Source organism: Echiichthys vipera, assembly GCF_963691815.1.
Source record: "Echiichthys vipera genome assembly, chromosome: 2".
Taxonomy (NCBI): Eukaryota; Metazoa; Chordata; class Actinopteri; order Perciformes; family Trachinidae; genus Echiichthys; species Echiichthys vipera.
The window spans coordinates 30775671-30788248 of record NC_139827.1 but is presented as its reverse complement, the minus strand read 5'-3'; the positions used below and the strand labels follow the sequence as shown (position 1 = coordinate 30788248).

General features: G+C 43.0%; 1 protein-coding gene across 2 annotated transcripts in view; it reads left to right on the top strand.

Moving 5' to 3' along the window:
• Positions 1 to 12578, top strand: part of LOC310961884 (ras and Rab interactor 2-like) — a 48721-nt gene that overhangs the window by 33172 nt on the left and 2971 nt on the right. For both annotated transcript variants that reach the window (XM_083934175.1, XM_083934176.1), the window contains exons 8-11: positions 3753 to 5165; positions 9453 to 9535; positions 10255 to 10480; positions 10754 to 10885. In XM_083934175.1, the coding sequence (XP_083790301.1) occupies positions 3753 to 5165; positions 9453 to 9535; positions 10255 to 10480; positions 10754 to 10885 (1854 nt within the window). The remainder of the gene's footprint in view (positions 1 to 3752; positions 5166 to 9452; positions 9536 to 10254; positions 10481 to 10753; positions 10886 to 12578) is intronic.

The following is a 12578-nucleotide window of genomic DNA, read 5'->3' as shown; positions in this document are numbered from 1 at the left end:
TCCTGTCTTTATGCTAACTAGGCTAACCTCTCAGCTCTAGTTCCATAGTAAAAACGTTAACACAGAATAATGGGTAGTGGTAGTGTGGGCAGTGAGTGTAAAAGAATATTGTTTGGCTTCCCTCCCTTGGCCGAAGTCCGTGCGGAACGGTGAATCAGAGGTCTGCTGAAAATCGCTGGATGACGTGAAGTACAGTGTTTTGCGTCATCCGCAGAGATTTCCGCTACGGAGGGAAGCCAAACACCATTTATCTTCACTCACTACCATGACACAGAGCTGGATTAAAATGGGTAAAAAAAACTTTTAAGTGATGTGGCTAAATTATACAAAATTGGACCTCAAAAGTTAAAACACCAGTATTAAAGGAATGCTTCAAAACAGTTTTTTCTTCAGAAATCCAAGGTAACACGAGGTGAGTAACTGAAATACAAATGATTATTTTAAGGGTTACGTACTTTGATATACTACTATTTAACATGTGAGTGCCTTTAAGTGCTCCTCCTGCTAAACATGCAGACAGTCAACTGAGCAGGCAAACAGAGATAAGACAGCCAGTATTTGTGTACACAGGTTTTATTTATTTTTCCTTTTCAATTCAGGCAGACCACTCAGGTCTGGTTTCACAGTAGATTTAGTAGTCACTTCGTCTGTCAAGGTATTCTAGGCTCAGCTACTGTGAATGCAGTGAGTCAGCTTTCTACAGTAGAAGCCTACAGCATAGCTTAGTGCTTAGTGTTGTGGGAGAAGGGAGTGGTGAGTGGAAAGCTACAGTAGGCTGTCCAAACACACACATACATACCATCACACCACATTCATACATGTAGGAATACAGACATGGCTCACACATACAACGCAACATATGCAGTAAACAGTTTCATAGCTTCTGACAAACACGAAAAGCTATTCGCATTCCTGTGAATGGAAGTGGGTGTAAGCGTGCACTGTTTGACTTTCTTTTGCACGGCTGTTCTTTGATGTGAAGGGGAAAGAGCCAGCTTGTGAGCCTCTCTTAGCGAACTCATACAGTCATGTAGGGAAACTCCCCTTCTCCACTGGAAAGCTTCTATTTAAAGATAAAAAGCAGACCACTCATATTATATGTTGTGGAATCCGAGCACGCACATGTGAAACACAAACACATGTTCCAAACGGTGCCATAGACATTTGAATATTGACTTTACAACTGATTTGCTTTCCCAGAAGGCATAGCGAGGGCTGTTATGCTAGAAAGGCACAGTTAAGGCACTAATTAACTGCTGCTGTTGATCATAAAAAAACAATTTTCTCATTAGAGCAGTATTCAACGTGTGTTTTTAGCCAAGCTACAGTGTGAATCTAGGGAATCCTAAAACATTATACCTGCCTAACATCAGTAATGTAGCATTGTCATTATGAGCATGTTAGTGGGGGTGATGATGACACGAGAGGCGACCCCTCATTCAAAACAATAGCGGCTCCTAAAGAGGTTAGCTTAGATGCTGCAATAGTATCAGTTTTCTCAGAAGTGTTTGATATTCAGATGTTTTATCCAATCAACCGGCCAGGTATGTTCTAAAAGTGCCTGCACTTTCCCAATCAGTTTCTAATGATGGCTTCTCAGATGGTTCTGTGAAACAAACCATCCGACGATGGACAGAATACCTTGTCAACTGTGACGAACCATTCAAAGTGCTGGAACAGCCATGTTGTTTACTTCTTCTTTCCAAAACCGGAAAACAAGGATGTATTATTAGAACTGGATACAACGCTGCTGCACAGCCTTGCAAACATTTTTCTAGTGCCCATTCGTGAAACGGCAATGTAAAATCCCTGTGTCCCAAAAAAACATTTTCTCCATAGACAACCATGGTAAAACAGTGTAAAACTGTAGACACCCCAAACTGCAAACATGGTCAGTTATGATCTTTCTATATTGAATATTTTAAACCCTTAGACTTTTTATATTGGTAAAACCTCAAGCTAAGAAAAGAGATTTAAAAACCTGTTATCTCATCCCAATGTAAAGTCTATGAGGTGAGCTGGACGCCACTACTGCGCATATTCAACGTGTGGATATCACCGTTAGCCCAGAATTTTTTTTGCGGTATGCGCCAGGCAAGAATTTCTTATTTTTAGATTGGATATATGTAGCTTTGCCTTGGTTCATGCAGGACACGGTAGTCATATGCACCAGCTGTCTTCAGCTGACAGCTGTTGATTGAATGATTACAATAAGCCACACACCAATCAAAGCCCACCCTCACACAAGGTGGTTCATTTAAGTGACTCCCACAGCACTGATCTTCGCACACCAACGCTGTCTCACACTTCTACTGATGCTGCAAAGCTTTGCCTCCTCCTTAGCCTTCACCTTTCTAGTCTAGTCCTAATATCAAAGATTAGAATGATATTCAATGTCTTGATTTGGAAGGGGATTTCTTCATCATGCTCCCTGACTTGGCTCAGCAAGCGGTGTCTAATACAGGGAGCATTATTAGGAATGGAGCCATAAGCACCAAGCATAACTGTATTTCCATTTGTAAATGGTTAAATCTGTAACAAGAGTATATGATCCACCAGGTCTTATAATACATCCATGTACATACTGGCTAAGCATGGCTTAGCATACTGCAAAATAAATACATTTAGTAGTTTTATGGTGCATACTACCATGAAACACAGTATTCAATCAAATATCACAGATAAATGTTAGCATAAATCAAAGGGAACAGCACTTGTCTTTGCACAATCAGAGCATCTTATATGGAGGTCATTCAGTGTTCTATGTGCTGTTTGGCGAGGGCTTCCTTCTGCAGTCTTGCTCTGCAGACAGACTGTGCAGTGTCAGGTGGTCATTGCTCACATGGACCAGTAAGAATACCACACAGGCACATTTCAGTCTCCAGACACCGAGGTATTATAAGCCCCAGCCCCCTTTTTTTTTTACTGCCCCAGGAATACAAGAGTAGCGTTTCCATTTTTAGCCGGCTGGAACAGTCATCACTGGGCATATGCTGCAATCACTGCATAGATACTTTGAAGTGGTACGATTTGTTGCCTGTTCTTTTCAGTTTAGTTAAATCATTATTATATATATCCTTGTTCATACTAAGACATAGAAAACTTTTCTTTTTTTTATTCCAAGTGGTTATTAAAGCTGTGCGTGTTAGCACAAGGATTGTCTTGCCAAATAGTTGAAAAACGATGGAATGATTCAGTGGAACAGCAAACAGGAACATCAAAATGGGAGCGCATGTCCTCCACTGTCAATAGGAAACTCACATAGATGAGGTTTGCTGTTGGCAATAGCTTCATTTAACAACAGAAAATTCTCCTAAATCTACTCCGTTAGAGCAGAAGGAAGGAGTGGAGGAACTGGAACTGCTTGCTGTGTGTTGTGTTTAGAGCCCTCCCACTCTGTGATTAGCATGGGCGACTCCCTCTCTGTGTCTCTGGGTGTGTGTCGGCACCCACTGAATCAGAGCCAAGAGACGCAGGGCTGGACTCACAGCACTTCTGCCACCAGCAAGAGGAAACACATAACTAAGCAGGAAGAAAGGCAGGGAGAACACTTAGGAAAACTTTGAGGGAACGCCTAAACTGCTGGTGAGAAATAGTTGAGAATAGCTGTGTTTGTGGTTTTTCTTCTTTTCTTTAACTGATCTTTTCATTTGAAGACTCAAGGACATACCCTTCCTCTGAACCTTGAATTGTCCAAGTATGTATTTGACTTAAAGTTTTCCTCTGAATGTGTCTGTGTCTGTGTGTTACAGGCTTCTGGGACTCTGCTCTTTGCAGTCAGCGTCGCACTTACCCCCGTCCCTGTCGCCCTCTGAGCCGGACGCTCAGCCCCCAGCGAAGTAACAGGAACAGGGAGGTCGAGGGGTCAGGGCAGAGACAAGCCGGGCCTCACTGTGACAGTGCACCCCCGACCCTACGGTCCCGTGCTCCTCCACCTTCCTTTCGTCTGGAGAGAAGACATTCCAGTGGTCCTCTGTGCTTCGTCAACCCCCTGTTCCTCCAGACTCATCACCACCACCCTCGCCTAGAAGACGATCCGCCTTCACATGCTGTCAAGTCCAATAACAACCTGGAGAATGCCGGGCAATCGTCCGTGAAGGCCATAAGCAGCAGCCAAGGTAGCGAGAAGCACGTGGACAAGATCAAACTGAACGGAAAGTCGCGGCCCCCTCCTCCTCGCCCTCCTCCCCCCCGCTCCATGCCACGCCGACGCCCTGCCCCACCTCCACCTGGACCTCCTGCAGGCACTACCAGACCCAAGAGCATGCCAGTGGCCGTCGCCGTGTCTACAAAGCAACAACAGTCTCCCAGCAGGCGCCCAGCACCGGCTCGACCACTAATGGGCACCAAGCACAGCAGCCTGTCCAAAACCACCAGCTCGCCAATTCCTGTGCCTTCAAACCCACCACCTCCGAGGCCTAAGAAGCCTGATCTGGAAGCTCACCGCTGCCACATCGCCCTGGATGATGAAACCATCGCCAAGGCTCTGTCCCGGGCCAAGCTACCACCCTGCCACCCTCCACCTGCTGTCCCTTCTGATCTACTACTGGAGAATAACACTGGGAGTGTGTCCAAGGAGAGGGGACGCCAGCGGCTCAGTGACATGAGCATGTCTACTTCTTCCTCTGACTCACTGGAATATTCACAGTCTCCTGGATTCTCCCTAGGCCTGGCTCCGAGCCCGAACCGACACCTTAATCATCAAGACCCCGTGGAGGACAGCAGTGAAGATGATGAGGATGGAGAAGAAGACGAGGAGGAAGACTATGGCGTCGGTTTGGAGACTGACCTAGAGATGCGCCTCCGTCCGTCCTTCAAAGCGCGGAGGCGAAGGGTTGGCGTGAGCCTGAGCGGTGGCTCTTTCATCCTCCCCAGGGCCCTGAAGGGACGCTTCCGCAAGGTTAGCGGCATGCTCAGCTCCCTCGTGACTCCAGAGAGACGGACAGTGAAAAGGATCGCTGAGCTTTCCAGGGACAAAAGCTCATATTTTGGCTCCCTGGTCCAAGACTACATCAGTTTTGTTCAGGAGAACCGAGGCTGTCACACCTCAGGGATGGACTTTCTGCAGACTCTCAGGCAGTTTATGACACAGATGAAGGCTTACCTGCGCCAGAGCTCCGAACTGGACCCTCCTATAGAGTCGCTCATACCCGAGGACCAGATCGGTAAGTTGGATGCACGTTTTGACATTTGCTGTTTTCATGGCGGGATCATGTTTCCGGACTTCGGGAAACATCTGCTTTTGCATGCATGGGCACATGTGTGATGTTTTAGTCATATCCCATCTCTGACAGCATTCACTTCACTTCTCTACATGTTGTCCTTCCAGTATAATGTGAGAAGTAAAGCCTCTTTAGTGTCGCTTCATAAAAGGATTTCGAAATGACTTCATTCATTGACAATGTTCAGTGAGTGCCCAGGCTTGTCATTGTCTTGGGAATCCAACATTTTAGTTGAAGTTTTCCATATTAGCCTTCCTCAGTCATCACCGGTGTTGAGTTACAGAAATGCCAATGTGCTGTGCCCAAATGAGTTATTTCTGGCTTCTGTTGGTTGGCATTAGCTCACAATGCAGTTGAAGCTCACTTTGAAAGGCAGAAATTTAATTTCATTGTATTTAAATTTGGAGTGCTTGGTATTTAACCTTAATTTGCGTAGCACTGAGTACTGAAAGCTGGCGGTGAATGTTTTTTCAGATACATGGTGCCTTAGACTATTTAACTAAGGCAAAATACCTGTATTTCAAATATTTAAGATTTGAGGATTTGGGTTTCTTTAGTTACATGAAAAGAAGGTTTTGTGGAAAACTATAAAAATCAGTACATCATTGGCAATAGTATGACAACAACTCAAATGAGGCCTATTTCTAATGCTCTTTGATAGTGCCAGAGTTGTTCATATGCTCCAGTAAGGTCACCATGATGGTAAAAAATAAGAAAATAAAAATATAAAGTCTGCAGACATTAGCAGCTCTATCATATGGACATTTCATTCTAATCAGATTATTGTGGATTTGAGTATTTGCATGAATATGTAAATATGTCTTTGCACTCATCTCACAAGCCTTGTTCATTGTAAACAATAACAGCAAAGCCTTGTTCAGGGACAGAGAAGTGGTCCATTCTGGTTGTGCTAACAGACCACAGTTTCGCACACAAAGCGTCTCACGCTCACATATGGCCCTTTGGAGCGGGGAAATGTGAAGAAATGTAAACGTTTTCATAGAGCCACTATGTAAGTAAGAATACAGGTTAATAGTTTAAGCCCAAGTAGAATTCTAAGCTATTTACCGCTGTATTGCACCAGTGAAATGAATAAGTGGACAGGTGGATCCAAATTACAGCTCTTTATTTTTCCCTAGAAGACAAACAAATAACTATCAGATGGCAGTCTGGCTGACCCTGTACTACAGTGGAATCCCGCAGAATATGTTTACAGTTAAATAAAGGAGAAGTGAAGTAATGCTGGTGTCTGTGCTCCCATTCATAGTGTTCACAGAAGGACTAAAAAAAGTGCAGTTATGTTATGAAGTCTGACATCAAGGGGAAGAAAGGTGGAACTTTTGGGTTTGTAGTAAAATGGGGGAGCTAGAATTCCAAACTTTATTATAGTATTTGTGGAAACTATAATACTTAGCATTTTGTTTGTGAGGACAAGAAGGAGACTGATCAACGATTGGGTGTTTGTAAAGGGAGGGTGAACAACTGTCAACACACCCCTAACTTATGGTCATGACTAGATAAGAACTAACAGAGGGAGGAAAAGGAAAGTGCCGTCATTTCTGGGACGTTAAACAGAAAACGCTTATATAAAGTTTTCGTTCATGCACATTGCTTTGAGTGTTTTTCACTTTTAAGTTTTTAAAAGTATGTTGTGTGTTGCTGTTTTGTGTGTTGTTGTCTGTGTGGCCTACATACACTGTTCATCCGAGGCTCTTATACTGTTTATTGCATTTGAGGAAAACCTTTGAACAGACTGTAGTCTAGATAAAGCACAAGAACAAACATTGCTCAATATACAAAGGAAATTAGCCTTTCTGGGGGGAATCAGGAAGTCTACAGTCACAAAGTGTGTGTGTGTGTGTGTGTGTGTGTGTGTGTGTGTGTGTGTGTGTGTGTGTGTGTGTGTGTGTGTGTGTGTGTGTGTGTGTGTGTGTGTGTGTGTGTGTGTGTGTGTGTGTGTGTGTGTGTGTGTGTGTGTGTGTGTGTGTGTGTGTGTGTGTGTGTGTGTGTGTGTGTGTGTGTGTGTGTGTGTGTGTGTGTGTGTGTGTGTGTGTGTGTGTGTGTGTGTGTGTGTGTGTGTGTGTGTGTGTGTGTGTGTGTGTGTGTGTGTGTGTGTGTGTGTGCCTGCGTGCAGCCTCTGTACCTCTCCCTGTGTACACACAAAGATCTGTCAGACTTATCCAGGTTCTGTAAACACCTCAGGCCTCCCCTTGTTCTTGACTTCAGATGTGTTAGTCTTAACAGTGTGCCATAAAGAACTGCCAAACCCTTACCTCAGGCGACCCAGGCCTGCGCTGTAGCGTAAGTGCAGCACGTTCACCCTGTGCTCTGACTCACCGTAAAATAGACTCAAAAACAGGATTCTTGTATGTGCATGCTCACTTGAGTGCATGCCTTTGGTTCTGTGTAGCTCATTACAGAAACACTGCCTGGAGGCTGGGGATGCCTGTGCATGAATGGTTGCGTCAGTGCTGCCAGTGAACAATAAGACACAATCATGTAAATGCACCATGCTGTGCATAGTTAGGCAGGGAATTATTTGAAGCCTATGAACGTAGGTTCGAGGTACAGATGGGGCCATTGTAGAGGTCCAAGTGCAACTCTTTACTGCGTGTTAGCTGAATGAATTGTATTTATGGTTAGGGTTCCAAGTTGGATTTGTCAAGGTCAGAAGTAAGCTGGTACTCTAACAATCTGCCACTCTTTAACTCTTCAGAAAGCACGTGCTAATCATTCAGGTGGCCCTTTAGATAAATAGCAAATATGTAACCTGGTAAAACCTCTTAGAATGTCAGACTTCAAGGTTAGTTGTGTATTACTCTTGTTGCTTAAAGCCAGGGGTTAGAAAGGATTGAGATTTGAATTGCTACATTTTAAGAATAAATAATGTCTGTATACCATTAAATAAAGAGATACTGGATACATGTATGAAGCTAACAGTGGCTACTACTGTTCTTATCAGAATCACTATGATCTCTATGGTCATTATACTTAGGTACAATGACATTTCGTAGGGTTTCTCTCGCTGTAGACAAAACGACGCAGTACCAGCAACAGTAATAGGAGCAAAACAGCAAAGGAAAGTATTTTTAAAGTACGACTTTAAGATAAAAGACAGAGATAAATAAAATCCAAGTGCAAATAAAAGGCACTAGTTAAATCAGATTTACACATGTACAAATATACACATTACAGATTGTGCAGTAAACATGCCTCCTTGGTTTACTCCCGTTTGAGGAGGGTTGGGAATCGAGAACCAGTTCCAGTTGAGAAAAGGTATCACACTGGAATCTGAACAGGAATCTTGTGCCTCTGACCTTATCAATTCCCTTTATCAATACCAGAATGTTTTTCTGACAAATTGCAAAACAATGACGTCAAACTCGTGTCTACACTGCTGGAAACTTTTAACAAGAAGGAGTCATAGTGGAGAGGAAGAAACAGTCCAAAGTGTGTTATAATAACCGCAGCACACAGGCAGGCTTAGCTGATTTGTTCTTTACAAAACCTGAAAACCTAAATAAAATAGAAAGCTGCACAAATATTCTCCCGTTGTATCTCCAGTGTTCAGACTGACAGATGATAAAACAGTTGTGTTGACGCTGGAAACTTGTGTAGGCCTGCTTTCTTGTGACTGATCTGTACCAGCAATGGTATCAATTCCCACCTCTATGTGAGAGTAAAATTTGCTTAATATTACAATAATACTTGGCCTTGTAGAATAACACTATAAATGTGTGACTATAAATGTTTGGCAATGTGTAAAGCCTGAAAACAGAGCCAAGAGGAGTTGGAGTCCAGTTTTTATTCAGAACACTTCACTTACAATTTATAACAATGTATTACTTACTAAAGATTATTAGGAATTCTCCCACGTCCAAAAAAAATAAACTACCTACCCTATGTTTAAAGTGTATCATGGTGCTCTTAATACACTTGGACCCCAGCAAAATCCAACAGTGTACCTCATTGGCTGATGAGATCTAGGTTCTCATTTTATGTTTATGGCAAAGTTATGGTCTGGGTTGGGCTGTCAACGCACTTTGTAAAACACATAGAATGTGTTATGTGGTAAAGTGTGTAGGTGACCAGAGTGCTTTGACCCTAATTATTTACTGTAACTCCTACAGAACAACTGTTTGTGATATTTTTAGTAGCTGAAAGAACAGTTTCAGTTTTATGCAATGTGTGTTACACAATAGGCAATGATGCACTTCTTCTCTTCTGCAGACCAGGTTCTAGAGAAGGCCATGCACAAGTGTGTCCTAAAGCCTCTGAAGAGTGTGATCGAGGTGGCTTTACATGACTTTCAGGTAAGAGACAAGTGGAATCTTGATCACCGGTTGGATACGTTAAGTCCCTTTCACACATGCAGTCTGTTCGGTGCAGGAACATTTCGTTCGCGGGGCCATGTGTGAAAGGGAGAGGAGATCAATATTCAGGGAAATTCAGGGCCGATTTCCCACCTCAAGACTAGGTAACATTCCAGACAAAAAGCCAGTGTTATGTAACTCTGATAACAAACAAACATTACCCGCAAACTTTTTGAATATTAAATACATGACAAGAACATTGGTATCGAACGAAAACAGCTCCTCGCCCTTTACGTTCCTGGAAATATTAAGAGACGACTTCCACCGCAAATCCTTACATCAGGCAGTGCATCGTTTGGAAATGTAGACTATGTGTGAACGAGACATTAGACTGTGTTTCAACTGACCTATTTCACAGTATAATAAGAAAAGGATGTGTTCTTAGCTAGATAAGGATCAACTTTATTCCAAACATATGAGCCATTGTGTCCTGTGAAAGAAAATTGACTTTCCCCATCTCCCAATCTCAATTTCTTAAGGGTGAACGCACTCCCTACACATATCCTTACCTTTCAACACTATTTAGATAAAAAAAAATGGGAATCAAATCCACAGAAGAGGAGATAAGAGAGATCAAAGATAAAGACTCAATGTGATGACCTGCTAATGATCTGTCCTGGTCGACTGTGTAAATGAACTCGGCCTGTTGTGCTCTGCAGGTGAACAGTGGAGCTTTGCAGCAGCTGAGAGAGAACCTGGCCCTGGCTAAGACCAAGAGGCCCCAGGAGTTAGGGGTGGACGGAGCTGTGCCTCCCGACCCCGAGGCCATTGAGAAGATCCGCCACAAGTTCCTAAACCTCAGGAAGATGTACTCCCCTGAGAAAAAGGTGTCACTGCTGCTGCGTGTGTGTAAACTCATCTACACCATCATGCAGGATAACTCAGGTATGGAGAAGAGATGGAAGTTTTTTTTACCCTGCATGTGGCAGAAAGCCTGAGACTTAAACTAATATTAAAAGTGAGATTGCTTTAGTTCGCTTTCAGTTGTTTGTTTTTTTCACAAAGTCTAGTCTTCTTTTGGGAGAATCAAACATTTTATGAAACAGACCCCTCATTCTTAGTTACTTGAGTCAGATTGTGTTTACAGCAATGACCTTTATCAGACTGTGTGACCACCACACCGACCTGCCTCACTGCTCTCCGTCTGCTTCCTGCCAGGGAGGATGTACGGTGCAGATGACTTCCTGCCCATGCTGACCTATGTGTTGGCTCAGTGTGACATGCCTCAGCTGGACACAGAGATCCAGTACATGATGGAGCTGCTGGACCCAACTCTTCTGCAGGGGGAGGGTAGGTCCTGTTGATTCACTCCATATTTGTCTTCCGTGATCATCTTGGTATATAATAAAAGACAATAAACAGCTAGAGCTGCAAATATTCGATAAATGATATCATACCTAAATATTAGCTGTTGCCCCCCCAGAGGCTAAATTGTCATCAGACCGATGGCACGTGTTATTGCATTCTCAAGGTAAAAATGACAATTCATGCAGGTGATCAATCAATATTTTGATATGTATAATGGATCAGAGTACTAGATGGTTCAAAGATAAAATCTAGGTTACATTTAACATTTTGTTATGCTTTTTGAGCTACTTTCTTTTAGTACAACACATTAAAATTAATATTTCATAATTAAGTTATTTGGACAATGCTCAAATGTTGTTTTCTTGGTTCTGTCAAAAGTCTTTCACAGAAACAAAAATGGCAGGTTATTTTAGCCCAGTTTGAGCTTTTACACAAAGTAGAACTGAGTGAAAACCTGGTAGGACAGCAGTGGTGTAGCCACAGCAGATATTCTATCAAATTCTAAACAATTAAGAATAACAGTATTTCAGAATAAATCAAGTATTTAAACGCAATTTGTTACCTATCTATCTATCTATCTATCTAGCTATGGATATAAAGTCCGTTTTAGCGACTGTCTCTTGAAGCCCCCCTTCCCGAAAAAGCCCAGGGCCATCTCAGCTGAGTTGAGTTTACCAGGAAGGCTCCGTGACAGAGTTTGAGACGTAGGAAGGAAAGTCCTTTTGACATTGGTAGGAAATTCCACACGGTGTTTGATTTGAATGGGCTGGAGCAGGTTCAGAGGAGAGAGGAGACTAACCCTTCCCAGAGTGAAATAGTTACCTATCAGCGTCAACCGCTCTGGCACGTACAGTGCTCATTATGGAATTCCTCAACTGAACGTGGTGTATACACTGTCTATAGAAAGTTTTGGTACCCTTTTGAAATAGTCACTATTTTTGTGTTACAGCCTGAAACATATATACATTAAAAATGTATATTTTGCCAGTGTGATTTACACATTTTGCCTTACAACATTCCAGTGATTTTTTTTTCAACATTTCTGAAAATTAATAAAAAAAGAAAAACTAGAATAGCCGGGTTGAAAAGTGATGAGTCCCCAGATGTCATCCTTTGTGGAGGCTCCTTTTGCTTCAATCACAGCCATCAGTCTGTTTGGATCTGTCTCTACCAGCTTTGTGCACCTAGCCTGGGAAATATTTCCCCATTCTTCCTGCAGAACTGTTGGAGTTCAGTCAGATTCTGTGGTGAGTGGCGATGGACTGCACTCTTCAGGTCCATCCACAGATGTTGTGTAGGATTCAGGTCAGGGCTCTGACTGGGCCTCTCTAGGACATTCACCTTCCTGTCCTTTAGCCACTGTGTTGTTTTTATGACGGTGTGTTTTGGGTCGTTGTCATGCTGAAGGTGAACCACCTGCCCATTTTCAAGTGTCTGACAGAGGGACAAGGGTTTTCCTTATGGTTTTGGGTGGACTTGGCAGCATCAATGTTCCCTTCAGTCCTGACCAAGTGCCCAGAAACAAGCCCCCAACATAATGCTGCCACCACCAGGCTTCACTGTAGGGATGCTGTGTTTGGGTGGGGTGCTCTGAGCTTAGAGTTCAGCCCAAAAAGTTGATTTTGATCTGATCGTATCACCTTTTGCCACATTGCATCAGAATATTCCATGTTTT